This window comes from Ostrinia nubilalis, chromosome 25 (assembly GCF_963855985.1).
Source record: "Ostrinia nubilalis chromosome 25, ilOstNubi1.1, whole genome shotgun sequence".
NCBI classification, from domain to species: Eukaryota; Metazoa; Arthropoda; class Insecta; order Lepidoptera; family Crambidae; genus Ostrinia; species Ostrinia nubilalis.
This window is the reverse complement of record NC_087112.1, coordinates 5679518-5694554: the sequence shown is the minus strand read 5'-3', so window position 1 is coordinate 5694554 and position 15037 is coordinate 5679518. Positions and strand designations below refer to the sequence as shown.

The following is a 15037-nucleotide window of genomic DNA, read 5'->3' as shown; positions in this document are numbered from 1 at the left end:
TGCAAGTCTAGGACAGATTAGTAAATGTTGTTTACACATCGTATACCGTACGTTATTACGAGTACATCAATGTACTTACGAGTCAAATGATTATCTAATTAACATGTACCTTTTCCTCGAGGATAACAATGATTCATTTGAAAACTTGTATTACATATTTGTACATAATTCTAATGCTCTTTTCTTGATACATGCTAAAATATTGTATTTAACATGAATACTGACTACGTAAGAAGTAACCTGAACACTTTAATGTTTATCTCATTGTAAACAGCAAAATATAGATTTCAACACATTTTAAACTTTAAAAAACCAGGTACAGGGTCAAAAGAACCATTATGTCGGTACTCTATGTTTAAGCCGAGAGCAAAAAACACTACTTGTATGTCTGCTATCTATTATAATAATTACGAGTAATTTCGTACCTCCATCGGATGTAGTGAGACATACTTCCAGTTGGTAGCCAAAACCTGAATTTAGTTTCGAAGTATGACGATCTAAAGAGGTATTTTTGAAAGAGGTAATAGTTAATTTCGGAGTTAAAGAATCTACAGGTTTTAACCGGTTTATTACAAAAACTTATTTCATACACTAAAATTATACAACCCTACAATCATTCAAAAACAGGAACATTATTAGGAAATCCCTAACTAGTTTGACGTAGAAACTTTTTATTCATCGCGTGTAGGAAAAAAGCTGCCTGGGTTTTTGAAAAAATTTTCCTTCCACGTCATCCGTAAAGGCCACAAACCAAAGAGGTATAAATCAGACATAAATACTTTTTCACTTTGTCTGTGTATAAAATAGAAGATTTTTTTTCTTAAAAACCAGCCAGCATAATGCCACAACAAAAGAGGATTTAATTGACATTGGAAACAGTTGAAAATAACCACTCGTCACGGTACATGGACTGAGAGGGGATACCTATAAATTATTTAGGGAGGGTGGCCAGTGGCTTGTGACACTCTCGTATGGTAATGACCGCGAAAAATGCTAAATTTGACGCCATTCCCAGAGGATTTCGATTGCAGTTTTGATATCAGACAGAACCTGTTTAGGTCAAAAATTAAAGGAGAAAGGAATATATGGGAGAGAAGTTAGAATAATTACAAATATTGTAAACAACTTATGACAGGCCATTGCATTTTCAATAACAGATGAACAGGCGTATGATCTTCACGCGTATTATTTAATGTGAAACTAAATACCGTTTTACATAATAATAACCATGAAATTACACAGACTCTATCTTCGGTGTCGATAAAGTTATGGAAGTCTGTAACTGTCAAATAAAAAATAATGGCATCGAAAACATTACATCACTTGAAATCTTCTTGTTTTAGAATTAGTAATTAGAATGATTAATTAGAACCTCATTATCCACATAAATTCTTTAGAACTTGTCTCAGTTAACTTAACCCTGGATTTCGAGAGTTTGTACAGAAGATTTCTAAAAGAACAGCAACAGCCATTTTACTATAATTTATTGCAAAAGAATTCCTATTACAACCACATAAGTCATAAGCTACAGTGTTTAGCATCACCATCGTCTGTACCCAAATGTTTTAAGTTTTACGATCATATAACTATCTGGCCATACATCCAAACAGCACAATCAGTCGGTAACTCTATAGCGAAACAGGTTCCTGTGCGGGAGATAACTGTGAGGTCAGCCGGATTACATCACTGTATCAAAAACTACGAAGGCCAATCATCTGTAAACGAAAACTTATATCTTTGTTCATTAAAGACCCCTAAAACTTAAGCCTTTGTTTTATAGACTGAGTCGAAATTCCATGTACCTATATTAAAGCAAAACGATCATAATGTAATTTAAAATAGAACAATTACTGCAAAAACTTATTTACAATTGAAATTATGAATGACTAACACTCGACTGAATCATTCTTTGAATCGCCACAAAAATAACGTCATTTGCCGTATTCACGGTGAACAAAATTAAAATTCTTGACAGTCGTTTATTAATAAATTTTGGCAATACGCCATCGACGCAAGCGCACCAAACCATTTGCATACAACAAAACTAATAAATAAACACAAAATCTACCGCTACCAAAATGGTAAACAAACTTAGGCCGCCCACGATTTATGTCTTTGCTTGAGTTTTTATGAAATACGTACCAAAAAGTTCGGCAGCAACAGGGAGCTTTCCTGATTTAGCACCTAAAACACTTTCAGTTTCCAAGAACACTGTATGGGGCACTGAGTTTGAGGTTAAACAAAGGAACCATTCAGCGATTCACAGTTACATCACCGAACATTCGCGGGAATCGGCGAAGTTTTCAAACACTTCACAACAATTATCATAAACACACAAAACAGTTGTTCCGTAATGGCCAGTTAGCACTGCACGGCGAAAAAAAAGAACGCGCGAACTCGAAGTTCCTTTTTCGAATTGATTTGTTCTATATTCGAATTGGATTAAGTTGATTGGTTAATTGAATTGAGTAGTGTTGTGCCGTGATAAGCGTAGAGAGGTCGCGGCGCGACTGGTCGCTGTATCATTGACGCCGGCTCACGTGCGTCCGCATGCAAAAACTTTTACACAGAACTCGAACTCTCACAGAATGCTAAGCCCACGCTGGGAGCCGTCATCGACTAGGAATGTGGACACGTGGCCCGCTAGGGTGAGCTTAAAGCTATAAACTTGCACAGAATTAGTCCACACTTCACTGTCAAAGTTAAAAATAAAAAAAACCGTCAACAAGAAATCAGAAACTCGGCTTAAATATCCATTAATCCAAGTAGTATCAGATAAAATGCCATAGATAAAATAATTGCAAGATAAAATTAATAAATCTTGAAATACTTTTGCCAATTCTAAACATTTTGTGACTCTGGCAAACAGACAAAATACAAAACAATATGCTTCGAAAACGATTCGAAGCATATTATAGCTATGTTAATTCAAGGAAAGTGACGTCACACACGTTATTATTTCTAACATAATATTATTCATAACTCATAACCCAACGTGGAATTCCTAACGTATGACATAATTATGAGAATTTTGTAGATTTAACACAAAAAGTATTTAGCTGATTTTAAACAATAACAGCTGACCGTATTTTGTCAAACACATGATCTTTGTTTGCATTTTTTGTCTAGTTTTATGCACATTTGAAGTTGATAGGTAAGTATAAAGTATAAATATAATATTATTATTAGCTGCGTGACCCACTGCAGGGCAAATGGGTCCCTTTCTCTTCATACTTCAGTGATCTGGGGCGATGCACTTCAGTCATCTGTGTAACCGTGTAGGTCATCCGCTCATCTTTTAAACATTATAATAACTTTCAATATCTTATGAACATGGAATGAAGTCATCAGAGGCCAAAGAAAAGCAAATTTTTCCCTAAAATCACTTTTTACAAATAATTGTATATTCATATTTTTCTCCATTTTAGGAGCTTGAAAATAATACACAAGTGTACAGACTACAGAATCATCTAGATTTAACGACTGTGTTTGTTTGATCGCTTCTATTTTCATACTGAATAATTACTAATGACATCACTAAAATTTAATAATCACAGTTAATTAATATTTATCAACAGATTATGTAGAAGTTGCAAACCAAATGGTTCCCCGAAAATAATCAACTGCAATCCGTTCAGAAATACCGTTTCTTAGCTAATTTTAAATGTTACGAGTTTCGCGTTGGTTTCCGAACTCCTGAAAACAATGGCAGAGAGCCAACGCCGCGTGAATATGTCTAGTACACGCAGATAATTATAAACCCTGGAATTAATTTTAATTTAGGTATAATTTTTGCAATGTTTGTCCTTGAAACACCTTGGCTTAAAGGTCATTGTGTTTGTGCGAAGTTAGAGACTTTTATACGCAAAAGGCAAGGGGCCAGGTAGATTTCGATCCATCTAACGACGCATATTCTCATATCTCACGATAAGTACGCAGTCTAGAGTGAATGTTCGGCTTTTGATTACCTGGGTGATCAAATCCAGGTGATCATAGTGGAATAGACCGAATTTCCACGTTGAGAAGTGTGCTTTAATATTAGTCCAATGTGCCTATCTCTACCAAAATTAACTTTTCAGCGATTCACAGAAAACGAGAGTCACTTTTTCATTGTTTTTACTCAGTTATAACACAGTACGAATCAAAGGCAAAGTCAAGGCAGTAAGTTAGTAGTTTATGAAATTCCGAAGTTTAGCAAGAACTGTGTGTGTCCTCGCACCTGCTGAGAGAAAGCCGATCTGGGCTGGGTTGGGTTTAAACCTGATGCGTTTTCCACAGAAATTATCTTTGAGAGAGTATTTAGATCTAAATGTTACTTGCTATGAATATGCTAGGTAGGTACGCTTAATTAGCTACAAATTTAAAGAAAGTTTAAAGGGGTTTTGGGGGTTTTCCCTAAGATATCCTTTTTGTTGTCGCTCATTCTTAGATAAAAGCTCGAAAACGCTTGATACAGATGTACAGATTTCAAGATACTAAATACCTAAGTTTTCAGTGATGATGGTCTGAAGAACTGAAGGCTAATGATTACTACAAGCATCATTCAAATTACGATATCATCCTACAACTTCAAAATCACGAACATATACTACAAACTGCTACAAGAGTAGTACTCGTAGTTGTGAATGAATTCAACCTCGCCTTACGAAAATAGACAATAGTAACATGCACCCCTGGCACAGTGACTCGTGACATCCATTGACAGATTAGATAACGACTGCGCCTGCGTCGCTTTAATGAAATCATGCTAATAGCATCTAATGGAGATGCTGTGACCATTAACGATTCTAAAATGGGAACATTTTCAGGCCTAAAATGGCAATGCCAGATTTTGTATGGAAAGTGGCGTCTTTTTTTTTTCGCGCGGCCATCGACCAAACTTTGTTTTTTGATTACAAAATAGTGTAATAAACCAACCTTACTATGGCATGTATACCTCTAACTAAACTCAGTCTGAACTGAGTTACGAGCATTAGAAGTTTGATGATTTTCATACTAGATTTGCTTTTTGTGCGCAAGTTTTGTAAGAAATTGCAACAAAATATTGCGCTATTTTTTTATTGCGCTGATTCTGCTCCATACTGATGTCTGGAGCCTTTAATGGATGATATTGTTTGTTTACACATACAATCTTACTATTTTGTTGCAATTTCTTACAAAACTTTGCGCGCAAAAAGCAAATCTAGTATGAAAATCATCAAACTTCTAATGCTCGTAACTCAGTTCAGACTGAGTTTAGAGGTATACATGGTATAGTAAGTTTGGTTTATTACACTATTTTGTAATCAAAAAACAAAGTTTGGTCGATGGCCGCGCGAAAAAAAAAAGACGCCAATTTCCGGCATTGTCTTTTATCATTGATGTTAAAATTTTTAGTTCATTGTAAATTAACTAATAACTGTAAATAAATAGTCAACAATCCTTGATGTAACATTGTTGTTTCTTTGTAATAATTACAGACTTTATAGAATACTATTAATTGCATTTGCTACATACTTGGCATGAAGAGACGGCGCTGAAAAGAAGGACATACCTAAAGTCTGTTTTAAATCTGACTGTCGTCATGTCCAAGTCTGTTTTATTTCCCTAAAATTACCTAGTTTTCTACCTAATTGGCTCAACTTTTCAAGTAGGTACTAGCGAATTGAAACACAATATTAACCAATTGTTACTGCGGTCTCATGATACCACTTATGGTTCCACGAATTAATATGTTGTTTCAGGGATTTTGAATATATTCAGTCTGTCATTTTCCCTTAACCATGGCCACCCTACAATAATAAGGAATTTGTCTATGATTCCATAGACTCGTCATGAACCAAATAGCATCAATCATACAGACCGAATGTACTATGTTAGATTAAGTAATGAATTATGCATGGCGGCTTGGCCATTGTATGGGCCAATATTGATCGATTTGCTTACAATGGTCATACAAAATGGTCGGATAACTACGGTACACCCCTTTTGATGAGACTTGTTTAAATTCAATTTTGAACATTGTGATTAACATTAGAATTGTCAATCGGAGATGAGTCAAAAATAAACATTATCAAATGCCCACTTAGGCTGGGTTGCACCATCCTACTAATAACAAACGTCAAAATCTGTCAAACTCCATACAAAAAACACCGGTTATCGTTAACGTTGTGGTTAAAGTTAGGTGGTGCAACTCAGCCTTACTATATTTATTCTAATGCAAAATATATTTGCTTTGGGTGGTCGCAAAAGTATGTATTATTGACATAACTTTCGATTCACAATAGCAAATGTGAGCTCAAATGCTATAAAAAGTGTTATTTTACATACTAATAAATTTTAACGGTTCGACGAAGATGGCATTACGCCTTCCGTTTTGTTGGACACATCATATTACTCATCGTAAGTTTATAACGTGGTCTTATTTCAAAACCTGGAGATGATATAATTCCAGAGATAATGATATCATATAAAATTCACAAGAAGATAGAAAAACGTCAATAATTTTATTATCTTTAACCTCCAGTTAGACCTAATTACTCGTAGTTTGTAGTTAGCAATAAAATTTTGTAAAATGACGCGCGAATGACGAATCTATTGCATAAACACAGGTCAACATCAGCTATTGATTTACATGGAAATTACTATTGCTCATTCATATAGTGTAATCCTATATATTATTATGTAGTGACATAATACTTATACAGGATGGTTGCAAAAATTATACAAACAAAATGAATTGAAAAGTTAGATCATTGGATCATTTATTTTACACTTTTAAGTTTTAAGATTAATTATGAACTTCCGCCACGATAATTCAACAAGGTCTTGCTCTGCTGATCACTCTAGTGCGTCTGAAGGATAGTCGATTAGTCATCTAGCCATTTTAAATAAATGGTCGGTTTGTTAAGTCAAGGTTGTCTTAACATTAGGATATCTCTACATTTATTTACTTCCGATATTGAGATTCAGCGCACAGTAGATGAAATAGCGCTGAAAGCAATATAGTGCGGAAGTTTAGATGGGTAAATTAATACTGGGACGGTTTAAAGCGCTTTCATCATCATCATTTCAGCCATAGAACGTCCACTGCTGAACATATTTCTCCCCGAGTGATTTCCACAAAGGCCGGTTGGTAGCGGCCTGCATCCAGCGCCTTCCTGCTACCTTTATGAAGTCGTTGGTTTACCTTTAAAAGCGCTTTATAAGAGCCTATTTACAGAAAATGTATGGCTTTTATATGAAAGTCCGTAGCGCTCTAGATACAGTAAAAGTACACTAGACTTATTTACTTGTTCTTTTAAAGTTATAAAATTAAACAAACTCTAAAAGATTAACCCCAATTTGGAATTTCATTTCTCACCTTAATCCGATAAGATCAAACCGTATCACGCACTCGCGTAATACGTAACAAGCCCCGCTTTAGCACCTTGATCTTAAAGGTCAATATCGTTCAACATCTGCCCCAGAAACCTTTTGTCGTGCTCGGTGTCAAGGTTACAATACATTGTAAACAAAGCCGAAATCAGATAATCTCCCAAGTTAAACGTAGCCCACACGAGAAAGCAGTTAATTGAAACTGTTATTGTTTAAAAACCGACTCTGTGGTTTGTTGTTTAAGTTTCGTTTCGTTTGTAAGGGTTTTTGGCTAGGGAAATGGAAATTAGGCTGATATATGACGGTGCAACCGAATAAACAAGCTTTCCAATTATTATGGAGGCAATTATTTAGAAAGAAAATAGTATGGCGTCCCGTGGAACCCATGGTGCATGAGACCATGGTAACAATTGATTTTTATGGTGTGCTTGAAGGACTACACCAAGGTGATAATAGTATAATCCTCGTGAGCTGTTCATAATTTTTTCCAAACTTGAGTTTGATATCAATATCAATCGTGATAGTAAGATAATATAGGAAGGATTCTAAGATGGAATGAAACATAGAGTAGGTTTATTCATTAAACCTACTAAATGCCCTGTCGAGATTGTGAGATTGACGCAAAAGAAATGACCCTCTATCTATCTATGTTGTTTATAAAACAATCTTAGAAACCTATTCTTAAAAACAATTTCGAAATGGTAAGAGAATTTCAACCATTCGGGTAATCGGCATACCTAAAATTTTTGTCCCTACTTCCTTGTTTCTCTACTAAAATTATCAATGATTTCGTCAAGTCACCTTTCACCCTTCTGACGATAAATACAGTCAGTCATAACAAGGAGCTAGCCGCCATCTATTTCCGAATTTGTGTTTTATTTCTCCCGATATCCGTGACTAAAAATAGTTGAGCTCGGGAGACGTACAGTGGTGTACAAAAATGTCTGCAGTTTCTCTAAAGTTCTGAGAAATATCAATGTTGCTATTGCAATACTGACTTTAAATAACAATATGTACAGTGCCTCTCATGAGATATACTATAAAATGAATATAGAACTATTCCTGTTGTCTCGAAAATACCTACCCGAAATACAAGTTATAAAAACTTAACTCACAAGTTTTAGGAAATTATCTTCTTATCAATATCTTGTAGGTATTTTGGTAGATTTAGGCGGGTTTCAAGTCTATAAAATTATAGGCTTAGAAAATCGTAAAACGATCCACATACTTTATAAGTCAGTATTTTGTCTGATCAATGTAGACAGACAACAATTAGTTCCTTTGCCTCTAACACACACTGCCAAATGTGTATCCTTAAACAAATTAAAAATCATATAAAATACACGTACTTATGTAGCCGACTGTACTGACTCGCTGGCACACTTCCAGAGGCCAATTTATGCTCGCTTTGAGGGATATCATTATATTTAGTTGCGCAACCGAACAAACTCGCGCACATCAAACATCGGGCTTATTTGTGAGACTGGTATTGCACGTTCAAGTGCAATATTGTAAAGGATTGTTCAAATTATGATTATTTAGAATGCTTTGCAACATAATGTAATGTAATACGTAGAAACTATTTCAATCTCTCAACTCGTCCGCGCTGATTTCATAATAACAAATAAAAAAGTTGCTCACTAACATCGGAGAACATCGACTTTATTTGTCTTTGAGTATTTTCTACCGATATAATGTGATTGATTCCAAATCATGTTAACTTTACAGTTCAATTCCACCTGTCATCACCAGGTCATTTACTGGAGGTAAATAAAGGATATGGGCTACACTCCCCAAAAGGCTTGATATTTATCTCTCTCTTACGTCATCCACGGGAAGAGTTGAAGAAATCTTATTCTTCTCTGGCAAAACACGGTTCAAAAAGGTAATAAATAAGCACTAGAAGATGTAAATAAGACTTACCAGTATCACCAACAGCTTGGCTGAGCGTGTTCTCGGTGACAGGTCGTAGCGCCTCCACCGCGCTAATGTAGCCTAGACGATCGGCGATAGCGCACGCTGTTTGGCCGTTCTGTTGGGAAACAAGTAGTAGAGATAAATAATTGGGTAAAGTATTGAATAATATAAAACCAAACATTCAAGACACAAAAAAGCTTCATTTTAATCCGAAAGTGATAAGTTAGGTAATTAAATAATATTTCTTTCTTTAAAACGTTTACTTGTTTTGAATTTGTATTCCGTAAGCGAACAATGAGATTAGGCGGCCATCTGTTTAATATCATTGTGATGTCTCATCGCGAAAATGTCTAACCATTCATACACTCTCTCTCTCTCAGTCACCAGTTGCACCACCTAACTTCAACGGTAACTATAACGATAACCGGTGCTTTTTGTATGGAGTTTGACAGATTTTTGACGCTTGTTAAAGTCAAATTAAGATGGAGCAACCCAGCCTACGAGACAAAAACAGTGTTAAGTTACAAGTCACTATTTATAGTAATAATGTTGTTATTACTATATTTTTTATAATAATAATATTACAAAATAGTATTTTAAGATGATACTCACAGCTGACAACGCATTCGGGTCTGCATTGTTCTTGAGTAGCAGCTGGATGATGAGCGTATGTCCTTGCTGAGCGGCTTGGTGCAGAGGCGTGAACCTGAACAAAACAATAAAAAATATTTTTTAAATTCTATGATAATCAGCTGTTAGAAAAGGAAGACAGACGGTTATCACGATATCATTCATAATAGTAACGGTGTCATGAAACGAAAGAGGCGTGTTATTTCCCTCTTTTACTTTAGTTTTCAGTTTGTAGCCTTTGCTCTTACAAATAGGGCGTATTTAGTTTTACTGCTGGCTTCAGCCACCTGATATATAGCTCTTATACTGCATTTATTTCTAATTTAATTAAAAACTGCTCTTGGCGATGCTGCAGCATGATAGAAAACTCTACGATGATTACCGGTACTTTCTTGGTTCTGAGAAACAACACGTTACTAGCTAGTGCAGTTACTAGGGACTGATATACAGTCTTATCTTAACTTACCCGTGAGCTGCCCTCGCAGTGACGTCAGCATCTGCTTCTATAAGCGCCCTGGCCGCGGCATGGTGCCCATGGTGAGTTGCAGCATGTAAAGGAGTGTAGCAATCTCTAGTCCGCGCGTTGCAGAGACCACCAGCAGTTACTAGCTGCATATACAGCCATCCTGCTACTGGTCACTTATACAGCTATTACTCCCAACTTACCCGTGAGCTGCCCTCGCAGTGACGTCAGCCTCTGCCTCTATAAGCGCCCTGGCCGCGGCATGGTGACCATGATGAGCTGCAGCATGTAAAGGAGTGTAGCCATCTCTAGTTCGCGCGTTGCAGTGACCGCCAGCAGCTAATAGAGACTTCAGAACTGCTGTGCGACCTTCGGAGGCTGCTAGGTGTACGGGTGTTAGACCTGAAAAAAGCTGCTATTATTGACTGATCGGAAAGTTAATTTCTACTGTAGTGCCACTGTACACTGCATAATTCCCCTGGATTATAAATTAAAAATATAATATGATAAAAGGACACTTTAATGACAATAAAATTATATGATAATAAACTTGTCTGGTTATGTTTAATGAGTCTCTTAAAGCCAGTCAGTTTTCCAATCTGATTAGTGATATAAATAACATAATAAGTTTTATTTTAATGCAACTAGTTCAATGGTAAAATCATTATCCTGTTTAATGACCGAGTGCCATAATTTTTATGGTTTATTGCGTAACTACAATTGGTTTTCTTTCACAATTATCTCGGCATTGACCGTTATATTCTTCAAAAAGTATTCAAAGAACTGCGCCAGAGTTACTGAGTAGATAAAAACAAAATTACTGAGTTGCACTATCTTAATTTAACTTTAAACAAACGTCAAAAATCTGTCATGTTAAAGAAGTCGGTGCAACTCAGCCTAATTTTATATCTACGCAATATAGTTGATATAGTGCGCAATATTGTTTACCGTTATTGGCAGGTACGTTGACATCAGCCCCTCGCTCGATGAGCATCTCCACGCAGTCCTCATGACCTTCCTGGGCTGCCATGTGCAGTGGTGTGAACCCTGCCTTTGACTTAACTCCAGGGTCGGCATCTAAGAGAACAGAGAAGAAAGGTTTAGTTCAGCTACTTTCTCAATCTTGAAGTCTTTTAAATCGTGTGTAGTGATTTGGGATGACCTTCATTAGACCTCATGGGTTTTAGCCAGACTATATTGCGCGATATTCAGTAACTTGTCTTGATTTCCAGAATATTTATTTATTAGAATTTTCAGTTTATAAGGCTTGAAGATTAAGTTTAAACATGTAACACATACACAAAAGCCTGCCGTGTCGTGCAGATAGGGAGGCGAGGTGTAGATTGTTTTTCAAATTAAACTGATTGTGACGGAAAAAAGTTAATTGAAACTTCTGCCGTAGGAGTGTGGATCAGTTGTCTACTATTGTACAGCCTGGCTGTAGAAAATATTTTTAGCGTAGGTATTCTCGAATACTGTTTTGATAAAACTAAAATTACTGAGCTATCGATGCCACTGGTTTCATAAGAAAGAAAGAAAAATAGTTTATTCGGTTCATACAAAGTCAGAATGTAGGTACAGATTAACGATATAATTATGTATGTACATATATCGGTAGTGTATCGTCGGGGTATACTATATTTACAACTACTTTAGGGCAGGTGTGTGATGCCGTGTTTGTGTGTGTGTCGAATGGAGTCCACATTCGTCGAGTGACAAAACTATTTACAATGAATTAATGCTTTAACCAAACCAACGCGTGCAGATCGCCATCGCCGGCGCGATCATAGGCCAATGACAGGTCGCGCGGATTGTCATGGGTCGCGCGACCTGTCATTGGCTTAAATCAGTGGCTCCGTCAATCAATAAACAAAATAATAGTACGTTATAGGCCGTGCCAAACTTATTTAGCAAAAAATTGCCTTCGGTTACAGAGACATTTTACGATGGGCAAATTTACTTCCACCACGAAATTCTTAGATTCTGTAGAGCCGCAGGAGACCGCCGAGATTATTGTGGTTTCAACTATTTTAAATTAGCTAGGGGGTAAACTCAATTCTCATACTTGTTCACAGGGGTAGTGACATTGAAAAGGTTAGGAACCACTGGCTTAAATGATCAAGCCGGCGATGGCGATCTGTACGCGTTGGTGTGGTTGAAGCATTATAGTGTGAGTGTAATGTAATAATTAACTTTTTAAAAAAATAAAACCGACTTCAAATGCGTGAACACAAAAAAAAACTAAAAATTAAAAATATTGCGTATCAAAAAGTTCATCCCCAATTTTCCACCCTTGGGGGTGAAATATTTTCTTCAAATTCTCATGAAACCACCCTTTTGATAATACCGATTCAACAAAAAAATTATCGTTCAAATTGATTTATAATCGGCGGAGATATTGCGTATAAAAAAGTTCATCCCCAATTTTCCACCCTTGGGGGTTGTTTTTTCTATTATTAAATTTAAATGGGACCACCCTTGAGGTATTACCTATACGCCGAAAAAAGATTTGTTCAAATCGGTTCATAATTGGCGGAGTTATCGCGTAACAAACATAGAAAAAAAAAAAAAAAAAAACATACGGGTCGAATTGAGAACCTCCTCCTTTTTTGAAGTCGGTTGATAAACTCACCGTGCTCTAGCAGAGCGAACGCGATATCTGGGTGGTTGTGCCGGCAAGCGATGTGCAGCGCCGAGTGGCCGTTCTTGGCCAAGGAGTGCGGCGACGCTCCTACAACACAACCGCTAGCTTACACAAACATAAAACATGGCACATTGCTACGGTTAATGGAGAAGATTCAATGGCTCAACATGTAACAACCCTTACTGATCAGCCGGACTAGGATGCGCGCCATGATAAAATATTGTCGATGATTTTGCTTATCGCGCAGCATCGATAAAAGTTTTCAGGAAAGTAGTGCTTCTGGTGCTTAGCTAATTTTTTTTTGTCTCAAAAAATCTTTGCGCAATGAAATACTCAGTATTTAAATAAAAAAAAACTTTCACTCATTGATCTCTCAATCGTTGCTTTGTTAAGTATGAAAGTTACATCACCATGAAACTTCTCCATTTCTACGTTATAAGTGCGTAAAATCTAGTCTAGCATATTAGTGTTTGAGTGATAAAGTTTAAGAAATAAATGTGCATTGGAAATTGTTCAAGAATTTTTTCTTATTTTGAACCTTGGTTCAAATTTTTTGACCTAATACAAAACTTCTTCCACAATTTTTACTTGTGAACCCAGGGTTAAGTTTACGTTACGTTTAAGTAACGTGACTTAACTACAAACAAAAACTACTAAAACATAAAAATTCTAATTCGCGTAATCGCACCAAATGTTTTTCTAACTTAAAAAAATTGACAGTCAATAAATCTAAATACCTTTGTCCAGCAAAAGCAGCGCTATATCCGGGTGTCCGTAATACGTGGCCATGTGTAGCGGAGTGATGTGAGATTTGCCTGGCGCGTCGGGCTGCGCTCCTCGCGCTAAGAGTAGTCTGGCCACGCCCATATCTCCGTACTTAGCCGCTAGATGTAGTGGAGTGAAGCCTTTACGAGTCTCTGCTTCGATTGGCGCGTTGTGATCGAGCAGGATGGAGGCGACTTCTTCTTTGCCTGGGGAGAAGATAAATAATGATTAAGTTTAATCACAATAATGGATACGTGATAAAACAACTTTTCGTGGTATGAACAGAGTCCAATCCCCTATTGTTTTGAACCTAGACGAGACGAGAATCTAGCGGTGCGAGCAGGAGCATTTGCACTGAAATATAAGCGTCAGAATATTCAGCTAATCTCTCGAAAATCCTACCAAATATCTATGTCCAAGAACTGATGATGATACCTTTTTTGACAGCTGTATTGTGTAAATCAAGACAACCAAGAAGTAATGGAATATTTGGTACAATGTCTAATAGACGACTAAGTCCACCAGCTCGTGATGATGATGATGATGATGGTACCTTCTTTAGCAGCGATGTGCAACGGCGTGTAGTGGTCCTTGGTGGCAGCTGCGACGTCGGCGCCGTGTTGCAGCAACAACGCTGCGATGTCGCCGTGACCGAGTCTCGCTGCGACGTGTAGCGGTGTCTGTTCTTCGCGGGCTCGTGCCTCCACCTGGTAACAAGTAGATCAGATTATAGGAGATTGTTAAAAGTCTTAAGAGCTTGTTGATTTTGACTAAAAGACAACATATTTAGATGAGTCCACGGTGCCATTTATTCTTCGAGATCGAGTTGATGCGCTCGCACCATGTGCATCTAGATTGACGCCAGACCAAGACAAGGCTTGGCACTAGACCAAGCATAGTTCTAAACCTAGACCTAGCTTAGTCTATATTGGCGTTCCGTCTGACTAAATGCTGAACTTAGCTTGACATTTCATCTACCTTAGCACTGGACCCACCTTAACCCTGTTCCTCAGCAACACCCGCACCAGGTCGGTCTGGTGCGCGCCAACTAGCACCAGCGCCACGTTCATGCAGCCCATGAACGCTGCTACATGCAGCCATGGACCTATCTTGGAGCTAGACCTAGCTTAACGCCGAGCCTAGTTATAGTAGCTTGGCGTTGGAGCAAGATTTGCGCTGGATCTAGCACGGGGCTGACATAGCTGCCAGACCTAGAGCTAGCTTGGTGCTGGTCCTAGCTTGTTGCTGGACCTAGACCATGC

General features: G+C 37.3%; 1 protein-coding gene across 1 annotated transcript in view; it reads right to left on the bottom strand.

Annotated features, from left to right (window-relative positions):
• LOC135084091 (ankyrin-3-like) overlaps positions 1–15037 on the bottom strand; it is a 55794-nt gene that overhangs the window by 29115 nt on the left and 11642 nt on the right. The window contains exons 7-13 of the mRNA XM_063978835.1: positions 14329–14482; positions 13748–13981; positions 12999–13097; positions 11315–11443; positions 10570–10768; positions 9886–9979; positions 9280–9388 (exon numbers count right to left, since the gene is read on the bottom strand). Of these exons, the coding sequence (XP_063834905.1) occupies positions 9280–9388; positions 9886–9979; positions 10570–10768; positions 11315–11443; positions 12999–13097; positions 13748–13981; positions 14329–14482 (1018 nt within the window). The remainder of the gene's footprint in view (positions 1–9279; positions 9389–9885; positions 9980–10569; positions 10769–11314; positions 11444–12998; positions 13098–13747; positions 13982–14328; positions 14483–15037) is intronic.